Below are 12,548 nucleotides of genomic sequence, written 5' to 3' on the forward strand. Positions count from 1 at the left end.
GATTTTCTTCAAAGTCCGAGGATTTGAATTACGTTTTTACTACTTGTTTGCAAATAAATTACAGGAAATTGCAGAGTTAGCATTGGTTGCTGTTTTTTATTTAAAATTATGCTATACCTACCTATAGTTTGTTATTACTTAACGCTTCAAACAGTCGGAACGGGGTTAATATGAAAAGTTATTTAATCAGTTACTGGTAGAATTGCTTATAATTCCCGTGCAATCTTATACGCGAAGGTGCGAAGGTGCAAGGTTGTCAAAAATTGGTAGTTAAATGGTGTAGTTTGGTAGCTCAGTAGGTACAGTTGTAACCTCGGTACTGGTTTCATGCAGCGAAAATGTGTTTTTTTCGTTTATAATATAGGTAAGTATATTTCAATTCATACAAATATCAGTAGGGCTAGGATGCGCGCCACGAGAGAGTTATGTCTATTGTCTACCCATTATCTCGTCAATTTCTATAGAAAAAATAAGAGCAAAAAACACAGTTTCGTTGCTTTTTAGAATAAATTATGAAACGTAAATAATTAATTAATGGGTACATAATAAAAAAGTAAAAATAAAAAAGTTTCTCTTTATTTAGTAACACATTGATTTATTTTTCTTATTTTTAAACATAGCTGGCATCCTATTCAGTCAGTAAGTAGTCAGTAGGTCAGTAGTACAGAGCTAAATGTACTAAAATCTTGTATATTATATAATATTTTGGGATTTGTCGATATTTCGACCCAGTTGCATGGATCGTGGTCACGACGGATGTCAATGGCAGAAACTATTGAGACAAAAACCGTGGAGGATGGGAACAATGAGATATATACACAATTGTTTGCTGGAATGGCGAGCTTGCAGTGGCAGATGCATCGACAATAGGCCCTACTAGATGGCATAGTTAAACTTAGTGCCGGAGAGATCCATGTTCAGCAGTAACTTCCATTGGTTGATATGCTATCGATGATTGTAGTTGCGAGGTTTTTTGTAGTAGAGCTTTTTGTGATAGAGTTAAAAAAAAGGATAAAGTGATATCGTTAAAAAAAAGGGTAAAGTCATCATCGTAATAAAATAATTTAAAAATACAAATATGATAAATAGGTTTGCCAGCGCGACTGTGCTCACCCACGCTGAGTGTCGGTTGAATCTGTTGACATCCCATATTGTATGGGCAAACGGTGTTTGCATAAATATATCCATTATTTTTAGTGGTTAACTGACAGTTTGAATAACATTAAACTTTTATACAGAAATCTCACGTGCTTATTAATATTTTCATCATTAAATATCAATATTTGTTCGCGCAGCCATTAAATCATAAGGAATGATAACTAATTAAGATTTTGTAACGCTAACGACCTTGTTTGCATTGATTTATTTTTAGACATTAATCAATGTTTTTTTAATTTCAAAGCAACAAGGTTAGTGGTCGAGAAAGCCTAGCGTTAGATTGTCTTAATATCAGTGAATGATATCAATCTTGCGATTGCATGTGAGTCGGTTTTTTTTATTTTTTATATACATCTGTTTACTTAACAAGTGACGATGCAGTCTAAAGTAGAGCTTGCTTGCCTAGAAGATGCCTATTCACTCCAGAAAATGGAAGCCGGATCTCTGCGGTACGAATAAGAAATAACTCCATGGAATATTTACTACGTAAGGAACATCCTTACAGTTCTTCACAGTTTGATGGTAAAAATGTGAGATGCTCGCAAAGGAAATACTTATAGACAGACAACCTTGAGATTGCGCTTCAAACTATACAGATTTTTAATTGCTATGCAACCCCCGAGGCTTCTAAGACGGCAATGCAATTTTTTTAAATAATTAAGCTCGAACTACGTAGAGCTATCATCTCATTAGTGGAAGCAGTACTCTATTTACCATCTAACCTGAGCTTGGTATAGGGTTGGAATCTGTTGATTTGGACACAATGTCCAAAGATTTTAAGCCGAGTTTAGACGATACATTGAGAACAAGCTCTATACTTAAAGATTTTAAACTAAAATTTTCGTGGTTAATCAACATTTCTTAAGTATAGTTCAACGGGTACATAACACGATAATATTTTGGGATTTGTCGATATTTCGACCCAGTTGCATGGATCGTGGTCACGACGGATGTCAATGGCAGAAACTATTGAGACAAAAACCGTGGAGGATGGGAACAATGAGATATATACACAATTGTTTGCTGGAATGGCGAGCTTGCAGTGGCAGATGCATCGACAATAGGCCCTACTAGATGGCATAGTTAAACTTAGTGGCGAGAGATCCATGTTCAGCAGTAACTTCCATTGGTTGATATGCTATCGATGATTGTAGTTGCGAAGTTTTTTGTAGTAGAGCTTTTTGTGATAGAGTTCGTCCAGGGAGAAGAAGAAGAAACACTTTATTGCACGTATAACATACAGGAAAAGAAACAGTAAGGAGTATACAGTACACAATGTAGACATGCAAGGGCGGCCTTATTGCTGCAAGCAATCTCTTACAGGCAACCTTTGTAGATAGGACTTACAGCAAGAGAACGGGATAGTGCCAAGAGTGTTGATAGATATACATAAATACCAAAATGTAAAGAAACAAATACATATATAATTTAAATAAATATACGTAATATATAAATATTAAATATACATAATATATATAAATATATAACAAACATAATATATATGAGTAGAGATAATATCGCCATGATTATTTTTGTCACCAAGCAGTATTGCTGTGTTCAGGTCTGAATGTACAGATACATAATATGGCTTAACACCTACGCCTCAGGTTGATGGCCACATGTCAGCATTTTGTAAGATGTGTTCCTAGCATGCCTCAAGTGTTGTTCTGCTTATAAGCGACGGATTGGTGCTTCAGTTATAAATATCATCAAAAGCCTATAACAGTCCACTTTTGGACTAAATGCCACTCCGAATGGGAGGGCTCGTCCATAATCACCAATGTCCACCAATGTCCATGATCACAGAAGATCGTAGTAGTGTCGTAGAGGACGCTTCTGCCTGTTTTCCGTTATATTTCCTAAGTCGCCTCGTACGACACCCGCGGAAAAAAGGAAGGTTGGTGACACCTGTATTCCCATTCGTGTGTCACCACACGGTTTACGGTGCACGGTTCTAACAATAGAACCCAAAGTTTTTACTTCATGAGGTATGTAAATAGGTATATCAGGTTGAATAATTCGTAAGTTAAAGCGACACCGGTGCGCGGTAGGTAGGTACAAATGGGGTAATTTGTCGCCGCGGCGGTGCGGAGGCGAAAATCCGCCGTAATCCGCGGCCTCGCGCGCTAATCGAAATATCGACGCACGGCTTATTGACACGGACTCGGGGCGACTGGCTCGCCTGCCTACACCTGCTGCCGTATTCTGTAACTCTTCTGACAGGATGCTAAGCGGTTGTCCCTTTTTAGGGTTCCGCACCCAAAGGGTGACACGGGAGTCTTAGTAATATGTACTAAAACTGCAGTCCGTCTCTCTTTCTGTCCGTCTGTTACCAGGCTAGATCTCATGAAACGTGATAGTTAGATAGTTCAAATTTTCACAGATGCAATTTTTCCGTTGCCGCTATAACAACAAATACCAAAAAATAGAATAAAATAAATATTTAAGGTGCCATGATTTAATCGTATTTTTTTATAGATAACAGTACCTACGGAATGTATCTTGTAAGAGTCCGACTCGTCCGTGGCACGTCTATATACCTAAGTAATCAACAGCCAATGCCGAAGCCTCCTACCTGACCAGACCAGACCAGCGAAATTACAAAAAAAATATTTTCCGCGATTTTGCCTTAAAGTTGAAATTTCTTATTTACTTTTTCTAATTTAATTTGTTTTTCTGAAAATTTAAAGCGCTACTATTGCGCATTTTTTAGACCTAAGTATTATATACGGTTTCAGAGATTATTTTAAAACCTACTTAGTAAAGATAAGTATTTTTGTAGAACATACTATAATAGTATTTGCACGCCTTTGCACACCTAAACTAGTTTCATTTTTTTTTTTAATTTTTTTTTAATGTTTCTTTGTATTTTGTTTTTGTGTGTACAATAAAGAATTTAATAATAAATAATAATAAAATTCAAATACTAAATAATTCGGGTAGGTAATCCCCCGCCCGGTTCAAATATGTACCTGTTTATGTAATGTATATTTATGTGTATTAATAAGATATACTATAGTAATAGTATATCTGTATGACTGGCCATTTATATAGCGCACGCGGAAACAGTTTGGGAAGGTATTCTCTTTCAAAATCTTATTATTACTTAAATTAAATGTCCCCGATACTTGTTAGTAAAATAACTATTGTGTAGAGGATAATTGAAAACGCTTCAGTAGTTTAAAGTTCATCGATAGCAAAAAACAAACCAACCAACAAATCTTTCCTCTTCCTATCAGAAGTCTAGATGTGGGTGGGTTTCTATGTATATATTATGTTCAACATCTGTTCCCCCATTACTTCTTAACTACTTAAATAATAATTTGTCCAATCTATTGATATTGTAGTGGCATACGACCACGGGTTTTTATAAAGATCACTAAAAATATGCATTAAATACATTTACATAGATTAGGTGTAAGTTTTTGCCTAATAGAAATACCTTCTATAAGTATTGAATACTTTTTACATAATAATTTTAGAATGAGATTATGAGAAATATTTACTTGTCAATATATTTTTCAACCGACTGCAAAAAAGGAGGTTTGCAACTCAGATTTTTTTATGTACGTTCGGGCATGTTCGGAAAAGAAGTGTGAATGGATACTCGTGTTTGAAAAACAAACCGGAGATTTTTATTTTGAAAAGATCTTACAATCATTTAACTTGTGCTCCGAGACGTGTCGCCATCTCAACGGTCTAACACGTTCTGTCCCCCTCCGCTCACCATTCCGCTCCTCCCCACGACCCTCCCACCGCCCCCCACCGCAATTATAACCGCTCTTTTACAATCTAGCAATATAATACCTTATTCTTAGAATGTTAAAGATTAATATCCCATGGCGACGTATAAGAGGGGCGAGGATCCCTCAGTGATCTGTGTCATCGCCTACGAGTTCTATCCTCAGTTGTAGACTATAGATTATAGAATGTGGTTAGGTATGTGAGTGTCTTTGATCTCGTACTTGCTACCACTGCGCACTGGATGACAATAGTTTTAAGTAATTTTTTTTATATGTATCTTAATATAACTACTGCCGCGACTTTGACCGCGTGGAGTTTTGGTTTTCAGAAACAGGAAAGTATGTAGCTACATATTTATGGGTATAAAGGACCTGAGTATTTATATTCATAGAAAAAAATATATGGATCGGATTATTTAAAAAAGGTGTTGAACATCTAGGAATTGCAAGATTCTACAAAAAAAAATGCCTACTTAAGACGGTACCTTACATAATTAACCAAAAATTGCATTTCGATTTATCTTAAGTTGTCTTGTTGTCTGTCCTTTTTAATAATAGGTACTCGTAGGTACTAGGTAGATATCTACTTACTTATGTACCTACTCTAATAGTATTACATTGTTACTAGGAAGGCATGATGAAATGTCCATAGTAAGTACCTAAGTGAAAATATTATTCAATAAAAAAAAATTGGGATAGCGATGTAGTTATTGTTCACTGCTACAAAAACTGCGCTGCTTAAAGAGAGGCAAGCATTGTCAGCACTAAAGAAAAATTACGCCTTACTTGGTATACCTACATAGATCTTATAATTTGCCTCCACTCCGCTCTCACAAAACAGACAAATTCTAAAGATTGTTAAACTATAAAATGATAAAGGAAAAGAGCAATCTGCTGATTATCTTAGCGGCTCTTCTCAGTGGAATGTGCCTCCCGAACCGGCGATGGTAAAGTCACTACAAACAGACTGACTTGACGTTCTAAAGTGCTTATAAACTAGGCCTACTTGAAAGACATAAATTTTGTATTTTGAATTTGCCTCTGCCCACCGATGCTGAAAATGCATTGCTCTTGTTGCTTCTTCAATTCCTTCGGCTCTTGCAGCAATGTGCAATTAACTTTAATGATACCTAACATAAAATAAAATATTAAGTTACACAGATATACCTACTGCAAAATGCTAGTTATTTTTTGATATAATTTGGTTAGGATATTATAAGCAAATTAAATTAATGACATCATGAATTTTTAGATTGTATTTTGAGCGAAGCGGGCGGGGTTTTTCGTCATTACGTAGGTAGGTACCTACCCTTAAATTTCGCACCTGCTTCTTGATGAATTATCGCTTTAGCTACAGTATTTGGGAGATTGTGTTCCAGGATAAACCTGGTGTATCCTGTCTTAATTTTCTATGAGCTTGTGCTAAAGCTCCACGAATATTAAATTAGGAACTTAAATTGCGAATAACGAAGCGTTGATAGCCTAGTTGCTTTGGCCTCCATTTCAGGCGTGAAGAATTCGCGATCCCCTACACGCATATCTAACTTTTCGAAGTGATGAGCGTTTTTAATGTACCTAAGCAAATTAACTATCACTTACTTATTATGCCATAGAATGGCAGATTGTAGCACGGAACTTGTTATGTTTCATTATAAGATCAAATTTGTTAACTTGCAATCACGCAAATAAAGATTTGAATTTGAATTTACTTACACTAACGATCACCCTTGGCCAGCGAGGTGTATGACGGCCTCAAATTCTCATTCTGAGGGGCGACCCGTGCCCTGTTAACCTTGCTGGTGATGATGGTAACGAGCCAACTAAACCTAACGCGCCGTGCGAAAAGTAAATTGCAGCGCTTGCAGCAATGTGCGATCAATCTTAAGGATATTAAACGACAAGCTAAATATAGTTACAGATCGACGGCTAAATTTAGAACACCTAATTTATCCCAAGTAAGTTAAAATATTAGCAGATAAAATCATTAACCTCAGAGGAAGCCCGAGGCTGTATTTAGTGCGGAGCGAGGCGGGGTTCTTGTCATTACGTAGCCTTAAATTTCACACCTGCGTCTTTAGTGAATTACCGCCGGAGCCACGGTGTTCCCGGGATTATGTTCCAGGTTTAAACTAGCGTATCCAGCTTTAACTGTTAAGCTTATCTGTCTTTTTACTAATACAAAAACTACGAACTTTAAGCAAAATTTTACTTGAGAGTAAGTAAGCCATATATCTAAAATATCTCAGTAGATAGGTATTTAATTTGTACTCGTAAACTTCATCTTATCTCGTAAAGTAGTTTTCTATGTAATTTTAAGGGAAGCCATTTATAATTTGTTAACTATTTAACTTGGTATAAAACGTTAACAATCTTAAATCGAGAATCAATCCGAACCTCTTGTTCCATAGTCAAACATGGTAACCACTAGACCAAATAGGCAGCCTATAAAGACCATAAGATAAGCAGGAAGATAATATACCTACTAAATTATGTTTTTGTATATACGGGACCCTAGACGCTAACAATATAGGATTTCGATCTAAATTATCTCATACCTAATTAAAAGCTTCAAAACGAATAGGCCGAATCTTATTATGATAATAAGATCACATAGAGGCGGATGTACAGAATGTACCTATTAAAGTAATTAGGAAACCCCCAAACACCTTAATAATGAGATAACGCTTCACAACAGCACCGCACAATGAATCGGCACTCTTGAAACGAACGCAATTATGTAATAAAAGTGAGTAGGCATTCAAATTCATTAACAAACGTTAATTATAACATCAGTAGCGAATGTTTATGATAGGGGTGGGACGCCATATTCGACTACAGCGATTCGACTCAAATAAAGAACTCTTATTGAAAAAAAAATTACACAAAATTAATTACAATAATTGCATTTTAAGCGTAGTAACTCTACCACTGCCTAGCCTCACAACAGGGTTTTTTTTGCAATGATATTTGATTTATGGAATATTCCTGATTGCCCAGCGGACAGACAGGCACAGTGTAAATTAAATCCATCAAAATACATCGTGCCTATTCGTAGGCTTATACGATTAATAAATAATAATTATTATTATATAATAGTAGTTCGTACTCGGCCAATATTCTGATTACTATCTACTACTATATTTAAAAGGATAAAAAAACTATCTATTAACCAGGGACCAATAATCTCATAAAAAATGTTATAGTGATGACTGCTGCGTATATTACTGAGTGGACAGTTGAAACATAATATACTGACGTCATTATCACACAAATTTATCACGCCACTTATTTTGTGAAAAATCTAATTTGGCTGTTTTCTCAATTGATTTTGCACTATTGTCAAAATAATTTATGAGCTGGCATTTTGTCGACTTCAGTTTTAATTCAACCAGCATCGCACATCCCTACTTGGTATTGTAGTGGGTGCCGGCCACTATCGCCCGTCACATCGGCCGACCAATTAATTACAATGTAGTGATGAGAAATCACCGACACTATCATTATATAGATAACGTTAATTAATTTGACAAGAAAGTAGCATGAATGTACCTACGTGTATTGTTTTGGTATACCTAATTAGGCTTCGATGTTTTATTTATGGCACTGCCATTTTCGGTGGTACAGATGAAATTGAAGTGTTATTGTTTGATAGACATGGATAATTGGACATACTTATTTAAAGATAATTCTGCTGTTTAACAGTAGTTACCTAATACTGATAAAGGTTCAGATATGTTTCTCTACAATAGAGTTAATTGTTTTGATTTTTAGAAATTATTTTTGCAGAGGAATTATTTGACCCTACGAAAGTAATTGCACATAAGTGCACTTACGCGGTATTCAACAATATTAAGATATGGATTGATGATTGAAAACCGAATTGCTTTTGAACAAGAATAATGTGTCAATGCTTATAAAAAATACACGACTTAACAAAGGCCAATCAGAGATGGTTTTTTTAAATTCTTTGCCACGCACGCACGTAAGCCCTTAACTACAATCTCACCTGATGGTAAGTGATGGTGCAGTCTAAGATAGTAGCGGGCTAACCTTTCACTGAGTATGGCATTTATATTAAACCCATATCCTTAAAGGATTTCTACGCTACATTGTAGGCACTTGTAGGCACGTATTTGCCAGTGACACCAAAAGAGAATATTGAAAATTCAGAAATTATCAATTCCCAGTTAATTATGTAACTCAAATTCAAAATTCAAAAATGTTTTTTTTTATTATTTTAGACCTTATTACAGGCACTTATTAAGCGTTCATACATTGAACAAGTTACACTGATGTTAGTGATGGTGATAACTGCATTGTTTAATTTAAAACTAAAGCTAGGAGCTGCATTCGTTAACTAATTTAGGTCATACCTACTAGCTGTACCCTGCCACGCTTCGCTGTGGCACATTGTGATTGAATGGTTGAGAAAAATAGATAAAAACAATCGTTGATGCGTATACATATAACACACTAAAATTTCAGCTCGATCGGTGCAAAACTTTTTGAGTTTTGAAGCGTACACAAACCATCATAACATTTTTATACTTATTAACTATAATCTATCTCGCGATCTAATTACCTTAATCTTCCTTTACAGATAGTGCTAAACTCCATGCACCGGTATCAACCCCGCATACACCTAGTTAAGGTCCGAGATGGTGGCGGTCCCATCACGGACCTGTCCCGAGAACAGCACAGGACGTTCATCTTCCCAGAGACCGTCTTCACCGCAGTCACGGCATACCAGAACCAGCTGATCACAAAATTGAAGATAGATTCCAATCCGTTCGCAAAGGGCTTCCGGGATTCATCGAGGCTCACCGACTTTGATAGGTAAAATATCCTTCATTATTAATCAAGATTTTGAGCTACGTTTGTAGTGCTTTACTAGAGAGAGGTATTTTAGTAAAGCTAATGGCTGCTTGCCTACAGGAGTAGGAAAAACAGACGGATTTCACTTCGTTTAATGGCATACTGGTACGAGTCTTTGGAACTTGGTATTAAAGAAAAAGAGAAAGATAACGTGTTCATATACACATTGAATTTTTTTTTATATAACAAAATGTATTACACGTTACAATTAAATATTATAATTTTTATTATTCAATGGTCTGCTTCTCTACTACTGCAAATTGTATAGGGTTATCGTTACATTCGGTTTCCTCGGACGTCTAACAAATCCAACAAGACGGACATGCTGTGGTGGTTTTTAGTTTGGGTATACCCCCTTTAGAGGGGGGAGTCCCACATAACCTTTCTCCTGCCCAAGGGTCGGAGGCTAATAAAGCTTTTCCACCACGACAAAAAAAAATGTGTTATCGTTACATAAACGACGTACGTAACGATAACCCTATATCAAGGAGTAGTAGATAGGCAGACCATTTGATAATAAAAATTATAATGTTTTTTTTTGTAACGTGTATTAAGTTTTATATAACATCACAATTGCTTTCGATTATTGTGATATTATTATGAACATGTATGAGTCGTGTAATGTAAGAATCAAATAAATTGAAACTGAAATTAAAATTGAGTCCAAACAGTCATTGGTTTAAATAAACACATATTATTAAGTTAATGCAGTGATAAGCTGCAAGGGCATTCCAGGCCTTTCCAGATCTTAGGATCCTAGAAGTCTTAAGCGATGTATTTCAGTAACCAAAGTTTTCTAACAGCACTCTGTAGTTATTCAGTATAGGAACTATCGTGTTTTAGATAGCAGATAAAATTTAAATACATGAATCTAATAGTATGAATTATAATACATGAATCTAATAGTATGGCTTATAAACAAAAGTACTTTAAATGGTGTACTATTTTATTAGAATATAAAAAAAAGAGTTCACACTATCGTCGAAACACTTTTTGTTGTGCAAAACCAAACAAAAATAAAAATCCTATTTTTTAGCATATGTTAGAACCCCGTTCAGTATAATTTCCACACCTATTATTTTTGCTCAAATTAGCACCAATTACTCAAAACGCGAGAGTGACGACCACGCGTTCCTGAACTCCCTAGTACGATTCATGAACACGCTCGCGATCGAACTTTGTATTTACCCTATATCCGTGTGAAGATATACGGTAAATACAAGGTAAACCGGACCTTATTACCGTCACCCTACAAACGTCCCACTGCTGGGCGCAGGCCTTCTCTCATATGAGAGAGGGTATTCGAACACCTTCTACTCTGCTCAAATACCTTTTGGTTGCTTTAACGATTAAGTATTAATTATCATCGTAATCATTATCAACTGTCTATAACAGTCCACTGCTGGACTAAAGGCCTCGTGTAACCGGAAAGTTTGCTCATAATCACAACGCTGGGCAAGACGGGTTGGTAATAAGGTGGTAGTAGTAGTACAGAGGACGATTCAGCCCGTTCTCCGTAATATATTTTATATTTTAATTATTTTTTTTAACGGCCTCGTACGACACCCATGCAGGGAAGAGAAGGGGTGGTGACAACTATATTCTGATCTGCACAACTGTATTCTGATCTGTCGTCAATGATAATAACTGGGACCCACGGCCTAAACATGCTCTCCGAGGCGCAGGTTAGAAAAACGCTAATAACCTAACTCCAGGTTAGTACTGAATATTTCTTGACAGAAAAACTCATCTACTCTCTCTACTCATTCAATGGAAACCGGGAATATCTAGACACAAAGATTTCGTGCTCCGTAGTCCAATACGCTAACCACGAGACCAGAATCTGATGTCAAATGGTATTTTCTATACTTTTCCTAACTCACGTAATAGGAAATTCTTCATTGCTATTTTACAAATGTTCCGCTACGAGTGGTGCCACAGGGGCAGGATTATAACGAGGTGAATAAATTTTACTCTGGTGTTTCAAAGACTTATCTGAAATAATAAGCAAAGTGGTTGAATATCAACTACGTTCCTACAAAGATCACTATGATGCCTCGTGGTTCCTTTTTTTAGATAATGAGAAGATGGCGCATTTGTAGCATCATGATAGTTTGCAGGATGGTATTTCGATACTCGTAAATGAAACGAGTCTCCATTTGCGAGCGTACAGATATCATACTAAGGGCACAGACCGATACTGCTTCAGGCGAATTTGATAAATTGGCAGGTTATTAGCAACAGTTGAAAGGCATTAGGTCGACCGCCCTGCAATTTGCGTGGCGGCTTTTGCATGAATAAAAGATCAAAAACGCGCCTCGTCTGATTGCAGCCGATGCTACGCCGATCGGAACAGATTTAGGGATGTTGTTATCCCCTATCGACTCAATCGGCTCGCAAAAAATAAGATTATAGCTATAAAATGTTTGGGAATTTATGGCGATTGTGTTATTGCTCTGATTTGCAATTTATACTGGCTAAAAGGGTATTTATTATTTTGTCGTAAACAATTCGGGTAATATTTTATTTATGGTGGGTTAGATGTTATCAATGTTAGGTGAGTAAGTAATTACTTGTTTTTCGTGAACTCTTTCTAACTACATACTCCTTTTTAAGCGGCCAAAACGAGAATTATGGTAAAAAATACGAAAAAATCCTAAACTAGAAAATATTTAATTAGCAGAGTGGGTACGTCATGTACAACGTCACAGTAAAAAGAACTCACCCAGTATAGCCGACTATTTAAATATCTTACCTGCCCCCGCAGCGAAT

The 12,548-nt window shown here is 36.2% G+C and overlaps 2 protein-coding genes across 2 annotated transcripts in view; one reads left to right on the plus strand and one right to left on the minus strand.

The window, feature by feature from the left end:
• LOC120636264 (ubiquitin-conjugating enzyme E2Q-like protein CG4502) overlaps nt 1-12,548 on the minus strand; it is a 312,586-nt gene that overhangs the window by 242,950 nt on the left and 57,088 nt on the right. The gene's annotated exons all lie outside the window — the stretch shown is intronic.
• The window catches only part of LOC120636235 (T-box transcription factor TBX20-like), a 125,017-nt gene that overhangs the window by 98,607 nt on the left and 13,862 nt on the right, over nt 1-12,548 (plus strand). Inside the window, exon 5 of the mRNA XM_039907615.1 lies at nt 9,502-9,737. Within this exon, the coding sequence (XP_039763549.1) occupies nt 9,502-9,737 (236 nt within the window). The remainder of the gene's footprint in view (nt 1-9,501; nt 9,738-12,548) is intronic.

The sequence above is a fragment of the Pararge aegeria genome, chromosome 3 (genome assembly GCF_905163445.1).
Source record: "Pararge aegeria chromosome 3, ilParAegt1.1, whole genome shotgun sequence".
In the NCBI taxonomy this organism is placed as follows: Eukaryota; Metazoa; Arthropoda; class Insecta; order Lepidoptera; family Nymphalidae; genus Pararge; species Pararge aegeria.